Source organism: Phoca vitulina, unplaced genomic scaffold (assembly GCF_004348235.1).
Source record: "Phoca vitulina isolate PV1807 unplaced genomic scaffold, GSC_HSeal_1.0 scaffold2, whole genome shotgun sequence".
NCBI classification, from domain to species: Eukaryota; Metazoa; Chordata; class Mammalia; order Carnivora; family Phocidae; genus Phoca; species Phoca vitulina.
This window is the reverse complement of record NW_022589705.1, coordinates 69,927,022-69,946,770: the sequence shown is the minus strand read 5'-3', so window position 1 is coordinate 69,946,770 and position 19,749 is coordinate 69,927,022. Positions and strand designations below refer to the sequence as shown.

General features: G+C 40.7%; 1 protein-coding gene across 3 annotated transcripts in view; it reads left to right on the top strand.

Moving 5' to 3' along the window:
- Positions 1 to 19,749, top strand: part of NFYC (nuclear transcription factor Y subunit gamma) — a 66,347-nt gene that overhangs the window by 22,174 nt on the left and 24,424 nt on the right. For all 3 annotated transcript variants that reach the window (XM_032431724.1, XM_032431741.1, XM_032431734.1), the window contains exon 2: positions 14,731 to 14,843. In XM_032431724.1, the coding sequence (XP_032287615.1) occupies positions 14,739 to 14,843 (105 nt within the window). In that variant the 5' untranslated portion in view covers positions 14,731 to 14,738. The remainder of the gene's footprint in view (positions 1 to 14,730; positions 14,844 to 19,749) is intronic.

Genomic DNA, 19,749 nt, shown 5'->3' with positions numbered 1-19,749 from the left:
GGGCTTAGAACTGTACCTGGCACCCAGCATTAAACGCGTGTTAGCTATTATCATCATCATCATAGTCATTTTTGTTAACTATATGAAGGTGATGAGGACCTGAAGAGAGTGACCATATGAAGAAAGGTCAGGAGATGGACACTGTTGGACACTGTTACTACAGATTCTAGAAGTTGATGAGAATTGAACAGAGTCCAGGATGACTCTGAGGTTTTAAGCCTAGGTGACTGGAGGATAGAAACTGAAAAGTTAGAAGGAGCAGGTTTGGGGAAAGAAGAAGATTTTGGACACATGGAGCTTGAGTTTGAGTTCTGGGCAGCTTTCCAGTTGGAGATGTCCAGCTTGCAGGGCTGGAGAAATAGCAGAATTGGTAATGTATATTTGGAATTTAAGCTATAGAGATTATAGCTGAACCTGGGGAATAGATGGGAGGGAATCAAGGGAGAGAGAATGGACAGAAGGACCGGAAGAATGAAGCTTTGTGTCAAAATTGGAAACACAAAAAAAGTTGGACCCTTAAGTTGAGACATGTAGAAATGAACATGGTGGAGTCCTCTAGGTCAGTGTTCTTTTTTTTTTTCTTTTTAAAGATTTTATTTATTTATTTGACAGAGAGAGCACAAGCAGGGGGAGCGGCAGGCAGAGGCAGAGGGAGAAGCAGGCTTCCTGGCAAGCGGGGAGCCCGATGCGGGGCTTGATCCCAGGACTCTGGGATCATGACCTGAGCCGAAGGCAGATGCTTAACCGACTGAGCCACGCAGGTGCCCCTAGGTCAGTGTTCTGTAAGCTTTTTTGATTGTGCACCCCTTTCATCTGAGTTGGAGCTCCCATATAGAGTATTCTTTACTCTGAAGCTACTTATTCATTTTTTTGAATGTTAGTTTAATTAAAACTGCAGAATATCTATAACTTCCCTAATTCAGGCCTACATAACAAAGTAAGGTATCACTGTTAGCCCACATTTTTCTCAGAATACTTAGAGCACCATGCGTGATACATGATCTTGTGACAAGTTAAATGGAATGAGGGCATCGGTATCAGCCCATGGGTTGAGTATTCAGAAAACTAATATTAACATTTTCAGTGTGTGCCTTGATATGTAGAAGATTAGAAATACTGCCCTAAAATCTGGTAGCCTTCACTTGTTCTGAAAATGTACAAATATTTCCTTGAAATGTTACCTTGTAGTTCCTTGAAATTAGTTATATATATGTTTCTTTATACGTGTGTATGTAAAGCCTTAAGCTTTCTTATTTAAGTTTTAAGTATATACACACACACACCTCCATCCAGTGGAAAAGCTGGGGTTTTTTTTCTGAGTTGCATTGGGCTTAATCTTCACTGGTGTTAGCTTTATAAAGTCTCAAACGGCAGCCTCTGCATGAAGCAAAAATACACATGTAGGAATTTGACGGCATTTGCTTAGCAAGTAATATATAGCCACATGATCATGATAACATGGCTGAGCAGCATACAATGTAAATTACCAGGAATAGGATAGCCTCATCTGTAGGATTTAGCAGAATTTTTAATATAAGGCATGTATATTTAGTTTCTAGACTAGGTATGTTGTAATTATCCTCAATCTAAAATAAAGGTAATAAACTTTTCACTAGAGAAGGAGTGGTAAATTTCCAGCCACTCTACCTGATTGATTATTTATATCCTGAATTCCATGATTATTTCTCTCCTGGTAATTAATTAACTGGCCAAATACCCATGAAGCTACCCTTGAAGGTAGTTAAACAATGTAATAGTATGTAATGTTTATACGAAATAGTACTTTATAGTTAATGGAGTGATTTTATATTTATTCTCTCACTTAGTATTTACCTAAGGTAAGTAGGCAGAAGATTATTATCCCCATTTTGTGGGTGAGGAAATTAGAGGCAGAGCCTAGTGACATAAGCCCTGTGTTCTTTGCACTGCACCTTGTTACTGCCCGTGAAAAACAAGCTATAGCTATGTCTGTCTAATAGGACTAATTAATTCTTCCTTCCGCCTCCCCTTTGCCTGTGTGTGCTGCTTTTCCCGAAAAAGGAGACACATACTTTTTTCCGCCCAGAGTTCACATATAATCTTACATGAAGTGACTAAACAGGTTGATCATAAAAGGAGCAAATACATAGTCAAACTGAATTATATTTTTAAGTTTTTAAACACAGCCATCTTTCTTTTCAGAATAAAGCATAGTAGAGGGGCGCCTGGGTGGCTCAGTGTTTAAGCGTCTGCCTTCGGCTCAGGTCATGATCCCAGGGTCCCGGGATCGAGCCCGCATCAGGCTCCCTGCTCGGTGGGAGGCCTGCTTCTCCCTCTCCCGCTCCCCCTGCTTGTGTTCCCTCTCTCGCTCTCTCTCTCTCTCTCTCTGTCAAAAAATAAAATCTTAAAAAAAAAAAAAAAAAAGCATAGTAGAAATAGATAGGTACTAAATGAGTACCACCAGTGAGTGTGGTGGGAAATTGTCTTTCCTGAATCCTGAATTCACTGAGGTCAGGTAAGTATTTCACGAACTTTCCCCCCATAGATAAGAGGTTAGAGTTGGTGTTAGCTGTCCTGTGGTGTTCCTTAGTTGTGCAGATGCACACACATTTGGGCAGCTGCTAGATTTGTGTTCTTATCTGGAACTGCGGAGATTGGCATTTTTAGATGAGTCATGGTGTTCTTAAATAATCATTTGCTTTATATTTCCTAGCTGTGATTTATAATACTTGCCTTACCCCTAGTGAGGTAGTTAGAACAAAGGAATGCTGATTTCTTGGAGCAATGACTACATAATAAAAATAACATTGTCACCATGTTCACAATGTGGCAATAGCTATAATTTTGAAACACTGCATAGTATTGAGCCAGATGATTCCTCCTGTGAGTGTGCACCTATGGAAACATCTCCAACAAGGGGGGTAGGCTAAGGCTATTCCTTTGAACTAAAGGGAAAAGATAGAGTGACTTCCCATCATCAGGCCCCCAAAGAGTGAACTTGATCTACCAAACCTTTTCATCATCACTCTTGGTTGGTGACCAGATAACTCCGACTCCCAGTCCTGTGTGCAACTGTAGCTTTAACAAGCTTGAAAACCTTAACCTTTCCACTTTGAAATGTGTAAGAATCTGGCCACCTTGGCCTTCTGGAGTACTTTTTCCAGGAGAATGATCAGGAAAACTAAAGGTAAAAGGCTTGATGGACTTAATGTTGCAGGCTTCAAAGAGCCATACGTTCTTAAGTTTTGGGTCCTCTGTTGAGTAATTAATTCTCTGGAGGGAGGAGAACATGTGGTTTAAGAGCGCAGAATGGAGAATCCAGGCATGTGGGGTTTCATTCCAGCTCTGGCACGTGCTTGTCCTGTGACCTCCCAAGTCCCTCAGTCCATCTGGATGGAGTATCTTTATCAGATGGGAGTATTAGTACCTGTGCTGTGTATGTAGTGAAAAACAAATGAGATGGTGGAAAGAGAGCTCCTGTACGAAGTGTAAAGCATGTACAGATGTAAAGGATTAGCATAACCATCTCAGTTGCTTCGCCCTCTTTGAAGTAGTCTTTACACTCAGCTCCTGACAGCTATTATACATGGAGGTAGGAGGTGTAGTGCTTGTTTGGCTTGGAGGATTTGTTTCTTCTCCTACTCTTCTCATTTCCTTCCTTCCTTTCAGCATCTAAGGCAACCATAAAAGACACTACGCAGAGGGCAGAATTCAATGTGGCTGTGAATCAGCAGAATCCATACAGCCAAACCAATACAACCAAGCTCATTGACATTCTTACAACACCCGCAGGTTTTTAATTGAGAATTCTTTGCCCCCCCCCCCCCCGCAGTTTTTAGATGGATTAACTCATCAGCACAATCTCCCATTTTCCAGTGGAGTCTATGATTTAGATAATTATCTACATTCATGGCGCATTTTCTGAAGAAGAACAGCTTTCTCTCCTTCCGTACTCATTTTTGACTTTTCTATTGGATTACTGCACAAAGGTTATTGCACAGCTGGGTACAGGTACTTCAGAAGGGATTTCCCCATATGAACATTTCAGAGAAAAGCCAGAGTGAGGCCAAAGATACTTGGGGTCTTAAAATAGTTCTTGAGGAGCTTGTATTCTGTAGATTTGTGTTGAATTCCCACTATGAGCAAGGAATGTTTCCCTTGAGGATGTGCCAGAAACAAAGACAATTACGTAAGAACTGGGGAAAACATAGGAGCAGGGAAATTTTAGGCTTAAGAAATAACGTGCCAAATAATAATATGTCACACAAGTCTGAAGAAAGTGAATATGTTAATTGTAGAAATAGATTTTATTGGGTGCTGAGAATGGTTTTTTGGGGAGAAAAAAAATTTAGTGGCCGCTAATTAGTGAATGTGTATATTTAGTTTGTTATAGTTGTACTGTAAAAAGCAAGCTTCTTAACAGTGCTATTCCCAAAAAACCTTAACAAGGTTGGTTTCATTCCATGAAATAGTCTCAACAGTTCCTGCTTTCAGAACATGTTCGCTGTACTCCAGAGCTCAAAACAGAATCTTTATCTTGGGTGGTAGGGCCAAGTAGGGTGGATGCTGCCTAGACTCCTGGTCTCTTCTGCCCCCTAATGTAACAAACAAGATTTTCTTTTGAAGGACAAAGCAGCCACACACACTCCTAGCTTACAGAAGTCTGACATGTCCAAGGAGACATGTTCTAGGAATTTAAATGTTTTTGGATTAGTCTGGAGGGAAAACCTGCATAGCTATTGTCATTGATATTCCTGGGGATTAAAATTTGGAGCATTCCTAGTTATTTCCATTTGAATTGTTTGCTTATTTGGAAGAGTACACTCATTCTAAATTTAACAGTTTAAAGGGCTTTACAATTTATTTCATGTTTATAAGAGAGATGGGAAAAGATTTCTGTGTATTTGTTTCTATGCATCTGAAGCCTGGACTCTTAGAAATTACGTTAACAACAAAGTCTGAATTAGAGGAAGAAACAAGTTGGGTTACTTGCTACAGTACCTAAGGGAGATCGGTCTTTGGGCTTGGTGCTCTGCTTGAGACCATTCAGGCCAAGAGTAGGTGTCTTGCCTTGCTCTCAGCAGTGAAGATGATATACCATCTGGCACTTGTATGATGCTTCGTATTTTTCAAGGCTTTCCAGCATGTATTTTCCTATTTGTGTGCTGCAGCTGCCCTGTGAGGTGCTCCTACAGGTGAACAGAGGCCCTAAGAAGTTAAGTGATTTGCCTAAGATCATAAACATAGCAAGTTAGTAGCCAGAGAGCAAGAACCTCTAGGTCCAGTCCATTTTCTTTATGTATTTCCCTGTACTTTACTGCCCCCCACTGTTCACAACTGAGTATTTATAGGTGCTACTGACGGACCTGGAGACATGCAAAGGGGAAGGATAAAATAGGAAAGAAAAAAGCGACAGAGCTTGGAAAGAGACAACAGAAATAAGAAGAGGATGTTTATATGATAGTAGATAGGAGTGCCATTAGCATTTTCTATTACTGTCACAGAGATGATGGGAGCAAGTGGATAAAAATTATCTTTTGGGTTAAGGATTTGAGTCATTGGTCCCAGCCAAGACTGCTCGTCTCTCTGAAGAGTTTGAATATATGCAAACCTTAAAACAGTGCAAAAAGGGAGAATGAACGAGTTATAATAAGGCAAGAACAGAATTGTAGAGCCTTTGTGTTTCCGACTCCACCATTTACTATATTGTGCCCTTGAGCAAGTAACTAATCCTTAGCTTTCATATTTGTAAAATTGGAATAATATTGATATCTTTATCCCTGAGCTGAGTGAAGATCAGTTGAGGGTAATGTATGTGACAAGTATTTTTTGTAAACTCTACAGCTCTTAAGTTGGCATCGAAACATTCTTCAGAATCACACTTCTCACTTCTCCTGGGCACGCACAAATACAGGATCCTGCCAGAAGCAGGAAGAGGTTATTCTCAGGATTTCTAAATCTGAGAAGGGATCTAGTAGGCAAAATGCCTCTTTGTTTTAGGATACAGTTTAACTCAGGCTACTGGCACTATTTCTGTCTCCAGCTCAAGTCAGAATTCTCTTTCAGGCTCAGAGCCTGAAAAACCAGTAACTCACCATTCTTCCTGCAAGAATTTATTCACTCTTACTAGGTTGGAGAGTCAAAGAGATTAACCCAGACACTCCTTTGGGGCAGAGGGGGCTGGCCCAGTTCACTCCTAATGGAGGCTGAACAGGTGAGGGAGCTGGGTAACAGCTGTGTGCTGTAGGGCAAGCTTCTCAGCCGCCGCTGCTCAGGTGCCGCATCAGTAAATGAGGGGTAACACCTCTTCTGTCATGGAAGGATTCAGTGAAAGAAAACACTTAACAGTTTAGACCTGGGTTCTGAATGTTACCTGATCCTTTTTTTTATAAAGGGCCAGATGATACTTTTGGCTTGCAAGTCATACAGTTTATGTTGTAACTCTTCAACTATACTGTTGTAGCGTGAGAGCAGCCTTCAGCAGTGTCAGCGAATGAGGGTGCAGTCTTCCAATAAAACTTAATTTATGCGAACAGACTGCAGGCCCGATTTCGGCCTGTGGGCTCTCATTCCCAGACCCTTGCTTTAGGAGTACTCCACTGAAATATTTTGATTTTTTTCCTCTGTCACACAAAATAGTGTCTTAACTGCTGTCATATATGCAGGGGTGGTTTAAGTTGAACATTAATGACCAAATGAGGAAGAAAGTATGTGAAGTAAGATGTTTACATATCATTTTCTCTTCCACAGAAACAGATCTTGAAGTGTTCTGTTCATGCTTTCCTATCAGTTTAATTATGCTTATACCGGTTGCTATGCCTTCACGTTTTTCCATTTATAACTGTACTATGATCTGGCCCTTGCTTAAAAGATGACGTTGTAGTAGATAGCAAACAGAAACATGTTTTTGTTTTTGAAGGAAAAACGTTTCTGCTGCCAATTTAAAAATGTGTCCTTGTGAATAGATCTTTAGGGAGAATAATGTGCAGCTAGTTCCAACCCTTAGTCTTTTGGGAAGCATGGTTCTTCCAGTAGGCAGTTTGAAAAACAACTTCATACTTAGCTTTTCGGAGCTAGAAACAGACATACCCTCAAACATTGAACTTGGCATTAATCAGGGTTGGGGAAAACGGTCTCCAGTTAGGCTATGTTATTCATTCTTATAGTGGTGGGTATAAAACCACAAAACCAGTAAGTTTGACTAGCTGGGATCCAGTTATGTAAGGGTTTAGAACTTAAGTAGTAAGGTTTCTGGCACTAAGCTTAGTGCTTTCTTGCATGATTAAGTAGATGAGCTTAAAGACTGCCAACCTCTCTTTTCTCTCTAATCACCCTGCCTTCTTTTGTATTCATTCATTTATTGCATCCTCAAGTGGTCAAGTGAAGGTCTTCCATACCAGACCACCCCTTTGGCATATTTGTTCAGTATACATTGCTCCTGGGGTGGCTTAGTGGAATGACAGGCCAGTTCACAAACACAGGTCTTTTAGTTTCCAGAGTAGTGCTATTTTTCTCCTGAAATTGTCGATTTGAGATTGGTTTTATTGTAGAGAACATATGCCTCCTTAAGTCTTGAAATGCTCTTTAGCCATGGTTGATAATGGCATATGTCCTTAGGTCCATCTGTACAAACATTAGAACCAAATTGTCTGTTAGTGGAATTGTTTTGTTTCAGAAGTCTTAGTTCTCAAATTTCATTTACACTTTTCTTTGTAGTGTGGAAGAATATCTAAAATGGCAAGCACAAATAAGCTTAAATCCTACCCCTTTCTTAGCCATCTAGTTATTCATGTTAATAGCCTTTCTTTCTCTGTATCTCTCACTCACCACTTGAAATATAACATCCCAACAGTTTTGGCTAATTCAAATAAACCTGGAATTAACTTCAATAAATACTTTAACAGTACTGGAACATAATAAAATGCATGTGAAAGTGCTGCCAGTTGGGCAAAATAAAAAGCATGTCATCTAATGACAGGAAGACATGATCAAAATGCGAGTCACAAAGGGAGTGAAGAAGATAGGTGCTTTGAACATAGGGAGATACACAGGAATGATTGGGGTTGCTTGTGGTCTAAAGGCTGCAGGTTGGATTTTGCAGGGGGGATGGTCATTAAAGGGAAACATGGTACCAGTGTTTAGATTTTTCAGTCAAAACTGGGCTAGGATATATTTGCTTGCATTTGACAATGAGAGTGTTGTTTTTAGGTGAAACCTGATTTCCTGGACTGGGTCAGCTCTAGTACTTTAATAGGAAGCAGCGTTGGTCAAGGATTGGGTTTCATTTCAGGGGAGCTTTCTTTGACTTTTTTCCTTGAACAGATATGTTAGGGTTTTAGGTATTATCTCCCAACAACATCTATTTGGTTTTAGTTATTTCAAAGACTGTATAGTGGGTTTAGTGAGGTATATGCCAAGAAAAGAGAGCTACAGTCTAATGGTACAGAGTTTTAGAAACCAGGGAATATTGCAATAAAATCTTATATTTCTTTGTATTTTATGGGGTTGATCACTTTGATAAGTCCTGTTTCGTGTCTGATTGTATCACTGAGGGGAGGATTTGGTGAGCCATGGTACCTGCTCAAGAGCAAGAGCTTGAAAGATTTCCAGGATCTTTAAAAGAGGATCACTCTGCTTCTAAGATGTTTTGAAAACTGTTTAGGTCTTTTTCTTTCTTCATCAATGATAAAGAGTAACTGGATATTAGAGTGACAGCTAGATTTTTCCATCCTTGAATGATCTGATTGAATCATCTTATCTCCTCCATGATTTTCTCATTTTCCTGCTAATGAATGGCCAAGCAGAGGTATTTGCCCTCCTTCTACTTACCTTTTGTCATGAATTTTTCCAGCTTTACTAGTCTGTCCTGGTCACCTTTCTGAGAAAGTTCTGTCTTTCAAAGATTTATACTCAGGAGTGGTATGCACCCATGTTTCCAGTAAACAGTCTGCCTTGCAACTTCAGGGCGTGGGGGATGGGGGGCGCGTTGTGGCCTTCCTATCCTGTCCTTTTATCTTAAATTCACTTTAGTAAGTCAGTTTCAGGTGGATTTCTGATTGTTGTCCTTCTTATTTTAAAGGCCCAGAGAGAACCTCATTTATTCTGAGCTTCCCAGAATAACTTCTATAACCAGCCACTTCCTTTGGTTGTGAGGCAATCCCGTTAAGTCTATTTCAGGGCCAGCCTTTCCAGGAGACCTCTTTTTCTCAGAAAGGCGGTACCTAGCAACTCTCTTGCCCCTTCATTCAGGAGTAATCAGTCAGACTGTGTGCTAGACTCTGTGAGAGATCCAGAGATGAATCATATTCAGGTCCTACCCACAAGGAGCTTGTAAACCAGAAGGGGAAATATGATAAGACACACACATAAATAATGATCATACAAGATAATATGGTGATGGCAGAAAGAGGTGCAGATCCAGGGCTCTGAAGGTTCACAGGAAGGAGTGATCATGTCCGGATGGGGATGTTTAGAGAAGACTTGTGGACAGATGGCAGTTGAGTTGAGCATTGGAGAAACAGCCTTTTTGTGATGGACTTTGAGTCTTCCCTTTCTAGCTTTGCAAAGCAAACTGTTTTTAAAAGCAGATAAATTAATAGATATTGGGAGTTGAGATTATTTCTGGCAACAACCATTCGATACTTCGTCTGATCCTTTCATCTTTATTAAACAGTTAAACAGACATCTTATTCAAATATTATAAAGTAATTAACATGAATGATAAGTCTAATATTAATAATGAATTGAATCTGGGAAATTCTATACTGCATGTTTCTTTTTTAAAGATTGATTGATTTATTTTAGAGAGCACGAGCGGGAGGGGCAGAGGGAGAGGGAGGGAGACTCTCAAGCAGACTCCCTGCTGAGCGCGGAGCCTGGTACAGGGCTCTGTATCTCACGACCCTGAGGTCAGGGCCTGAGCTGAACTAAGTGTCAGATGCTTAACTGACTGCGCCACCCAGGCACCCCAAAAGTCACCTGTTTTTGTTGTCGTTGTTGTGTTTGTTTGTTTAAAGTAGGCTCCATGCCCAGTGTGGAGCCCAGTGTGGGGCCCAGTGTGGGGCTTGAACTCATGACCCTGAGATCAAGACCTGAGCTGAGATCAAGAGTTGGATGCTTGGGCGCCTGGGTGGCTCAGTTGGTTAAGCAACTGCCTTCGGCTCAGGTCATGATCCTGGAGTCCCGGGATCGAGTCCCGCATCGGGCTCCCTGCTCAGCAGGGAGTCTGCTTCTCCCTCTGACCCTCCCCCCCTCATGCTCTCTCTATCTCATTCTCTCTCTCAAATAAATAAATAAAATATTAAAAAAAAAAAAAAAAAAAGAGTTGGATGCTTAACTGACTGAGCCATCCAGGTGCCCCTATGCTGCATGTTTCATGAGTGATCTAAAGCAATGCACTTGGTCTTAAGGCAGTTTTGTTGTCAACTGTATATAAATAGCTTTGTCCTGTGATAGAGATAGCAATTTAACATGGAATAAAAAGGATCGTGGGAGTGCCTGGCTCGTTCATTCAGTTGAGCATCTGACTTTGGCTCAGGTCATGATCTCAGGATCCTAGGATCAAGCCCCAGCTTTGGGCTCTGGGCTCATCCGGGAGTCTGCTTTTCCCTTTCCCTCTGCCCCTCCCCCTGCTCATGCTGTCTCGCTCTCTCTCAAAAAAAAAAAGGATCCTGAAATACTAGTCTTTCTACTTTCAAATACATACCTTCTCGTTACCCTAGAAAATGGATCTGGCATATATTCCATGGGCTGTAGATGTTATGAATAGGCCATTTCTGTAGCAAAATCAACTTAGTTGCAATTAATGTATTTAATTACTAAAGTCAGAGTGGTAAGATTAACTAAGGTTGGTCTATATTTTTTAGCTTGTTGGGGTGTTTAGTGAGCAAAATTTGTTTGCTCATTAGGTTTCATTATTTTAATCCTGAGCCTCAGTCAGAAAATATTGAGAACACCAGTTTGTTTTCATAAAATCTTTTGCTTGAGGGACACCTGGGTGGCTCAGTTGGTTAAGCGTCTGCCTTCGGCTCAGGTCATGATCCCGGAATCCCGGGATCCTGGAATCGAGTCCCTCATTGGGCTCCTTCTCAGCAGGAGCTTCTTTCTGCTTCTCCCTCTGCTTGTGCTCTCCCTCTCTCTCTCTGACAAATAAATAAACTCTTTTAAAAAAAATCTTTTGCTTGAGATTTGGTCTAATTTTTTTTTTAAGATTTTATTTATTTATTTGACAGAGACATAGTCTCATTTTTAAAGCCCCATGTAATGACTCTGCTTTGAGGAAAACCTTTTTTTTTTTTTTTAAGATTGATTGATTTATTTGAGAGAGAGAGCTGGGCAAGGGGCAGAGGGGGAGAGGGTGAGAGAGAAGCCACAAGCAGACTCCCCACTGAGCACAGAGACCAAAGCGGGGCTCCATCCCACAACCATGAGATCATGACCTGAGTCACCCAGGCGCCCCAAGGAAAACCTTTTGAATAAAAGTAGTCAGTGTTTCTAGGAATTTATAGTAACAATTTACATTCTTTCAAGAGGTATTAAAAGAATTACCTACTAATCATCTCTGTGCAGAGATGCTAGAAATCATGTTCCTCATGAGAAGATCTTCTGTTTCTGATGAGAATACCTTTGTTTTTGAAGACAGGAATTTATAAAAAGAGGTTTCTGGATGGAAAAATCATAAGGGCTATAACTCTAAATCCAGAGCTTAATTGGAACTTTGCAAATATAATTTAATATAAAGAAGAACACTCAGAGCTGTCCAGAGATGGAAAAGGGTACCTTACCAGTAAGCCAGTTTCCCAGACCGGGGAGGGAGATGCTCAAATTGAAGCTGAATGACCACTTGGGATGGGATTGAGGGGGTTGGCTGAGGTTGGAATAGAGCTGTGAGCCTGTTTTTAGAGGGGTGAGCCTCAGTGGCTCTTGATGTCTTTTTTTTAAGTCCTAAACTTTTATGATGCAATAAAATGCAAAGGACATTATTATTGACTTGTATATTTTGCCATTATCCATTTGTGATTTTCTAATGCAGATGGGCCTCTGAAGTTAGAAATTTAACCTTTTTTTTTTTTTTTAAGATTTTATTTATTTATTTGACGGAGACACAGCGAGAGAGAGGGAACACAAGCAGGGGGAGTGGGAGAGGGAGAAGCAGGCTTCCCGCCGAGCAGGGAGCCCGATGCGGGGCTCGATCCCAGGACCCTGGGATCATGACCTGAGCCGAAGGCAGACACTTAACGACTGAGTCACCCAGGCGCCCCATAGAAATTTAACCTTTAATATATTTCTCAGTTCCAGAAAGACTTGCTAACTTCTGTTTTGTACCTAACCCTCATTCCCAGCAGTGTGTGGCTCTGAGCCAGCCAGATTCATTCATGATCTATTGACTGCACAGATGTTTGGGAACTGATCACAGCAGCACATCCTTAGTTGGGATAGCTCATAATTTAAAAGCAAGACTGTCCACAGACAAAATTTAAAGGTGCTTCTTGAAGTGTGAGCCTTTGTAATGTTTGTGGGAACAGATTAGAGGACAGCCGAAACTTGTTACCAACTTTCTAAAGCTAACTCAAACTGAACCCTACCCATCATTAGCAAGTATACAAAGATATCACACTGGCAGTGGTGTGGTGTGCATCTTCTTTCACTGTAGCAGTTTGTGTGGCAAATTTTGCTAAGATCAGGCCTTTCCGTGGAGCCATACAATAAAAGGTTAGATTCTTTTTTAAGTTTTTGATATTTACTTTTATTTCTAGAAAGATTTTTTGTTTGCGCCATTTTGAAAGGTTAGAGTCTAGGGGCACCTGGGTGGCTCAGTTGTTTAAGCGTCTACCTTCAGCTCAGGTCACGATCCCTGAGTCCCGGGATCGAGCCCCGCATGGGCTCCCTGCTCAGGGGAGAGCCTCTGCCCCCCCCCCCCCCCCCCCCCCAGCTTGTGCTCTCTCTCTCAAATAAATAAATAAAATCTTTTAAAAAATAAAAATAAAAGGTTAGAGTCTCTCTTCACTGTAATCAGTACCTTGTAAGTATCTATTAAAAATAAACTTGTTTAGGTTGCTTAGATTTCTTTGATCTCAGTATATGTAGGAGAATAGTGTATAGACCCTGTGCATACAGTGATGAATGAAAATGTCATGGGAGCTGAGCTGAGAGGACCATACTTGGTTATTGAGGACTGAAGATTTTATCTAGTCATTTCAACTGTGATTCAACACTCTTCACTTTAATTCCCTCCAGAACCTCCAAGATCATACTGCTTCCTAGTACTTAAGAGTTCCTGTTGATGTATAGAGCTGCTTGTTGGCCTCCAGCACCAGAAATTGGCTCCAAATCTTTTCCCATTACATCATCACCCACTAATGTCATTACACCAGAGTGAAATCTGCTTTGAAGATTGTACTCTTGTTTTCCTTCCATCTCTTTCCTCTCATCATTTCCTTTAGAAGGAAAAAGAAAAAAAAAATTAGAGACCTCTTGGACAATCCCAGGCAAACATTTAAGGGGGAATCAAACATCCTCAGTCTAAACCTAGATTTATCAGTCTTCATTCCACTCTGCTGATGGAGAGTGATCTGCCCATCATGTGTCCTTATGGAGTCTAGAAAGGAACACGTTTGGTCATGTGACACCTGACTTTGGTGCTTTTCTCTCAGCCCTTCAGAACTAGTTCTTAATGATTTACATAGCTCTCTGCCAGCATCTTGTCACTGGCCTGTTAAACTTTTTAAAATAATTTCCCAGAATAGAAATTCTTAGGACATCACTAAGTTTCTTATTCTTTGTGTTTAATTAAACTGTTTCTTGCATTTAAGTATTTGCCAGATAAGCATTTAAGCCATCTGGAGTTTTTTACTTTCCCCTTGTAAATCTTATAAAACTTACAATATTACCTACAGTTAAAATTGATACAGGGATCCTTACTCATCTTCCCTCCCCCATCACAAAAGCAGTTGATTGCATGCAGGTTCTGACCCTCTTTTCTCTATCCTAAATTTCATTCCCCATTGTTTTTCAACCACCTTTAAAGCTTCCAGTTGATGGTGTGCTTTGGCTTTTTCCTAACAGAAAGGTTCAGGTAAGGAAAGAATTGGGAAGTAGTTTCAGTTCAGAGACTTGGTGCTACCCACTCAATTATTGGCCAAGGCTTTAGCACTTCTGTGCCCTCTGAGGCAGATTAGCTTGAGATTAGAAGAAATAATAATCAACAGTAGCCTCTAAGAAATGGGACCACAGTGTCTAAAACAAAAGAATAAAATGGGCTCTTAAGACTTGGGTTTACATTTCTGTACAGTATTAGTCTTTGGGACCCTTAATCTATCTGCTGCAGGCTATGGCATGGAGTGTGAGAAACCATGGTGAACTTGAAAAAAACATTGGAGGGAACAGCATTGAAAATTACGGACCAGACTAGGGCACCAGCCAGTTGCCCTTTTTGTCTCCTCCTAAGATAAGACATTAAAAGGCCTTGATTCATACTAAGATTTCAGTTTGAATTTCTAGTAATTTTAGGTTTTCTAGTTAGAGCTCCTTGATAGTCTCTGTGGTATAAGTTGGATAGAAGGGGAAACTTTTTCCATATGTTTTTGCTAACATTTAAGTCTGTGTTAAAAAACCTCTTCAGCACAATTATATACCTTCTCAGATTGAAAAATTGAATTAGTGAAAACAGCCATAAGGAAAGATATAAATAACTTGGACAGAAAGTCTGTCTTTATTACTTCTAATGTAGCTCATGTGTGTGTTTGTTTTCAGTTGTCAAAATGTCCACAGAAGGAGGATTTGGTGGTACTAGCAGCAGTGATGCCCAGCAAAGCCTGCAGTCCTTCTGGCCTCGTGTCATGGAAGAAATTCGGAATTTAACAGTGGTAAGAAAGAACGAGAAACTTGCAGAGTGTAAAGAGCTGTGAGATGAATAACCCAGTACTTAGAGTAAAACATTTTTAATCTCAAACGCATAGGCATAGTTCATTCCTGACCTCTGGGTGGGAACATGAAAATATAATTCACCTTAGGTGAGGTGACTACAAGGATTTTTTTTTTATATCTTAGTGGCTTTCCTTAGGCATGTGGGTGGATAGTGGATGCTGTGGCTCAGAGGTACTAGCTTAATGTGAAGTGTATCTTTTAGAGATGCAGAAGAGCAGAACTCTCACCTTCCTTTAGTAGCTGTAGCTCATTTCTTAGTCCTGATTCAGTGGCCCTGCCAAATTTCTAGAATCTGGTAAACACTATTGGGCAATTTATTCAACAACAAATCTATTGTAAGCAGGCACTCTTTCTGGGTGTTAAAAGATACACTTAGATCAGGGTTTCTCAACAGCAGCTTTATGGGCATTTTAGGCTGGATAATTCTCTGTTGTGAGGAGCTGTCCTGTGCATCATAGGATGTTTAGCAGTATCTCTGGCCTCTACTCATTAGATGCTAGTAGCAATCCTCCTCCCCAGTTGACAACCAAAAATGTCTCTGGACATTGGCAGATGTCTCCTGGGGGCTAAAGTCATCTCATTGAGAACCACTGGCTTAGAAGAATCAAATATTACCCTGGCCCCTGTGGAGCTTACAATCTAGTAATTACAATCAGTTATTTATTCAGTGAATATTTATTAAATACTTACTGAATCAGACACAGTAATGAGTCTGAAGCAGTAAAAGGTCAAAGTGCTCTGGGATTACAGAGGACATAGTGCTTATTCCTCCCTGGTTGAGTTAGGGAGGCTTTAAGTAAAGGGGACATTTTTTTGGATCTTGAAATATGAGAAGCGTTCACCAGATGGAAAGGATAGGCAAGTATATCTTCAGCAGAGTATGGCATTCGTAAAGGCCTGGAGGCCCAGAGGGGAGGGCCTTATGTTTTGAGGACCAGCAAGAAGTTCAGAGTGGCTCGGGGTTACTATGTGGGTAGTGCGATGGGGGTAGGAGTAGAGTGGTATGGCAGTGGTAGCAGGAGGTGTGATAACATTAGAATTAGAAAATTTTCAGAGTGTAGTGTTAGTTCCTTAATGAAAAATGTTCCATTTGGTGTCATTTTAGCAAATCCTGAAGGATCTCTCTGTTTCAGATGTGTCATTCCTGCCCTGAAGGCATTAAGCATCCTGGCAGAGGAGACACTGGACCCCTTCCTAATGTAGAACTAATTTTGCGCTTTCTTAGAGCTAGTGGCCTTTAAACCTCAGACATATGAGGTCAGTTTATTTGTTTACTCAACAAATACTTACTATATACCTGCTGTGGCCGTGCTGGATACTGTGGATCCAGTAGTGAGCCCTACAGACAAGATCATTGCACTCACAGGACATGCATGCCTGTGGGGGAGGTAAACTGAAACAAGTAATGAGTAAATAAAATAAAATAACTTCTCATTATGGTAAATGCCCCCACTGACTTCAGGGATTAAAAAAAAACAACAAAAACCAATCCAAGATTCATATTTTGATGTACTTGTGGGTCGCGTTTGTTTATATGGGGCATTTTCAGCAACTGAACTTGGCGTGGCCTTTCTCAGAGTGGCTTGTGTTCACAGATGAATTTCCACTGAAAATTCATTGTTTCTTTTCTGTAGTGTAAAGGTGGTAGTTATCTATACTGTATCAGATGTAAGAGAGAGGAGGAAAAGAAATGATTAAGTAAAAAGTAGGGTGTTTTGTTCATATTTTAAGTGGGTAATCTCACAGTAAAGCTCATGAGGTTTTAGTGCAGGAGTTGGCCCGGTGTAAAGCTAGTGCCCTCCTGGGCTGTGGTGGGATTAGGCCCGTGCCGCAAGTCTGTACTCCAGCTTGAGCTAGAAGCAAAAATCCAGGATCAGGCAAGTGGCCGGATAAACTCCGGAGATTCCAGCTCAGCACTTAACTTTTCTGTATTTTAAGTTTTGATTTTTTAAAAATTGTGGTAAAAAACATACAACAAAATGTACCATCTTAACAATTTTAATTAAAATGTGTACAGTTCTGTAGTGTCAAGTTTATTCACATTCTTATGAAAGCGATCTCCAGGACTTTTTCATCTTGCAGAACTGAAACTCAAACATAAGTGGGATCATACAATATTTGTCTTTTTGTGACGGGCTTATTTCACTTAGCATAATGTCTTCAAGGTTCATCTGTGTTGTAGCGTGTAACAGGATTTCTTTCCCTTCTGAAGCTGACTAGTATTCCATATATATGTGTGTGAACCACATTTTGTTTAGCTATTCATCCGTCAGTGGGTGTTTGGGTTGCTTCCCCCTCTTGACTGTAGTGAATGATGCTGTTAGGAATATGGGTATTCAAATTCAGAGACTCGGCTTTGATTTTTATTCGACTTGGCTTAATGTTCAGGTTTGATTGCCAAAAAAGCAGATTGTGGTGTTAACCAACTTTTGTTATTTAGACAGCTAGCTAGTCCACCAGAGGTTCAAAGTGGATTACTTTGAGGGATTCAGTTTTGGTTCATGTTTATGAATGAAGAGAAAGACCAGCAAGGAGGGCAGTTGTCTTTAATGATTCTTCTGTTGATGACTGTAGTTTTCTCCCCTTGACAAAGACTCCTAGACCACTACCATGGGATCCCTTACATCAGACGCTTAGAACAAAGTTTGGCATTTAATAGGTGCACAGTAAATGTTTGAATGAATCAGACTCCTCCACCTCAGATTTAGTGTGAAGCAACATCAGTGCCAAATTTGAGAATACAGCCTAGGAAAGTTGGGGTGTCTTTCCCTTTGTAAGACTCTTATTTTGCCCTCTGCCTGTGGCACATAAAGGCATCTGCTTCTCTGACTGCACCTCGGCCTGTGTAACGTGGCCAGACATTTTGCATTTAGACTGTGCCTTTCCAGAACTCAGCAGCACTTACAACCAGACTTCCTCAGATATGTTAGAGCCTCTTAGGTTGACATCTCAAAATGTCTAACAGATTTTTTTAAAAATTCATATGTTCCGACTGTCCAAACAAAAATAAAACTTTTGAGAATATTCATAAGGTGTTGTGGTCTCTAAGACTGGGACAAAGATTGTTCCAAAAACAAATTGAAGTTTGCTAGATGATCTATTTCATGATGTATTGGGAACTCTGGCCTCAATCATTTTGGTCTGAGCTTTGCAAAAGCAATTTATCTTTCATCTCCACTTGGCCATTATGTTCTTCTCACTCTTAAAAGCACTGTAATTGTCCATAAATTCAGGTGACGTTCAGCTGGGATTGAAGTTGGTTAAAAATCATACCAAAATGATTGTCCGCTAGGATGATTGTGCAAAATACTGTATTCCTGCTCAGCGGGGCTCTGGGAACATTAACAGACTTCTTGGCATTGAGTTTTACTCCTCTGAAGACGTTTTGAAGGTGGGGAAGAAAAAGCTAAGTTTGGTTTTTTGAGGGCAGGTGGGGAGGCAGCAACGCTAAATCTTGAAAAAAATCTCATCCACCCCTTATTCCTTCCATCCCTTTCAGCCTTCACTTAGCTGTAATTTGATGCCTAGGCCACTTTCTTTTAATTGCCAGGTACATCTTTTCATTCTTTGGTGCCTTCAGATTGGACAATGACATTTCTAACATTACAGTCAAACCAGATAACCATTTAAATAAAACCTTGGAAATGAAAGTTTGTGGACTGTTAGAAAATAGGTCTTGTGCTGTTTGAGCCCTTCCTGTAAGAGCAGTGCCGCCTAAAGGTTACTCTGTATGAACCACACGGGGATCTTGTTTAGAATACAGATTCTGATTTAGTACGTTTGGAGTGGAACCTGAGATTCTGCATTTCTTTTGAGTTTCCAGGTGATGTCATTGCTGGTCTAAGGACCTCACTTTGAGTAGCAAGGCTTTAACCCTCATTGTGGGTCATAGTCATCAGGGGAGTTTTCAAAACACATGGTACCTGGACTCCACCCCTTAGAATTCCTGGTTCAGTTACTCTGGGGTAGAGCCCAATCCTCTTGTTTTTCAAAAGCTCCCCAGGTGTTTCTAACAGGCAGTCAAGGTTGAGAATCACCGCTTTGGAGAGGATTAGAATCTTGACTTCGCTGGTGGTCCTGACTGGGTAGGCCTGGAAAAGATTTCTCATCATTATTTGAAACTCCGGATATTCTTTAGTGTAGCCTGAGACCCATTGACTTTTCCTTGGCTCCAGATTCTCATTGAGTGAATTCAGACTTCTTGAAACTTGGCAGTTTCAGATGGCAGCATTTTTAATGTAGTTCTTTGGTTGTGGTCAGGAGCACGAGAATTTTCTGAGAGAATCTGTTCTTCCACCTTGCTGATATTACTCCCAAGAGTAGGGGAAAAAAAGTATGTGTCAGTTGTTCTTCCACTTGGATCAGCATCAGGAGAAGCTAAATGGTATTCACATCAGTTGCATGGTTGCCAGTGACAGGGGTCACTGAATTGAAAGGCAATTAAATGGACCTCAACCTATGGCTGGTGAGAGTGCTGCCCTGTCCAGTAAGCTTGTCGTAAATCCTTACACGTGACTGGAAAGCTAGGATGAGATTATAGAAGACTGGGTTGTTGTCAGCGATAATGAACCACACATGCATATCTGAAGATTCACTTCACACACTGCCCCTTGAGATCTCAGGGTTTGGGGATCATGAGAAAGTTTCCCAAAAGAAAAGGTTTTTGAGGGGGAGACTTAGAGCAGGGTTTTTTGGTAAATTTCTGCCTCATTTTTGATCTCTCCAAGGTTGGGACCTTTTGTTGTTGGTTTTGATTGAAGAATAGTCTCGTAGAAATTCTAAAAGCAATATTCTTCTCTTTCAGGTTGGGGAAAGAGGTCGTCTTATCAGCTTTGGGCTTTGGTT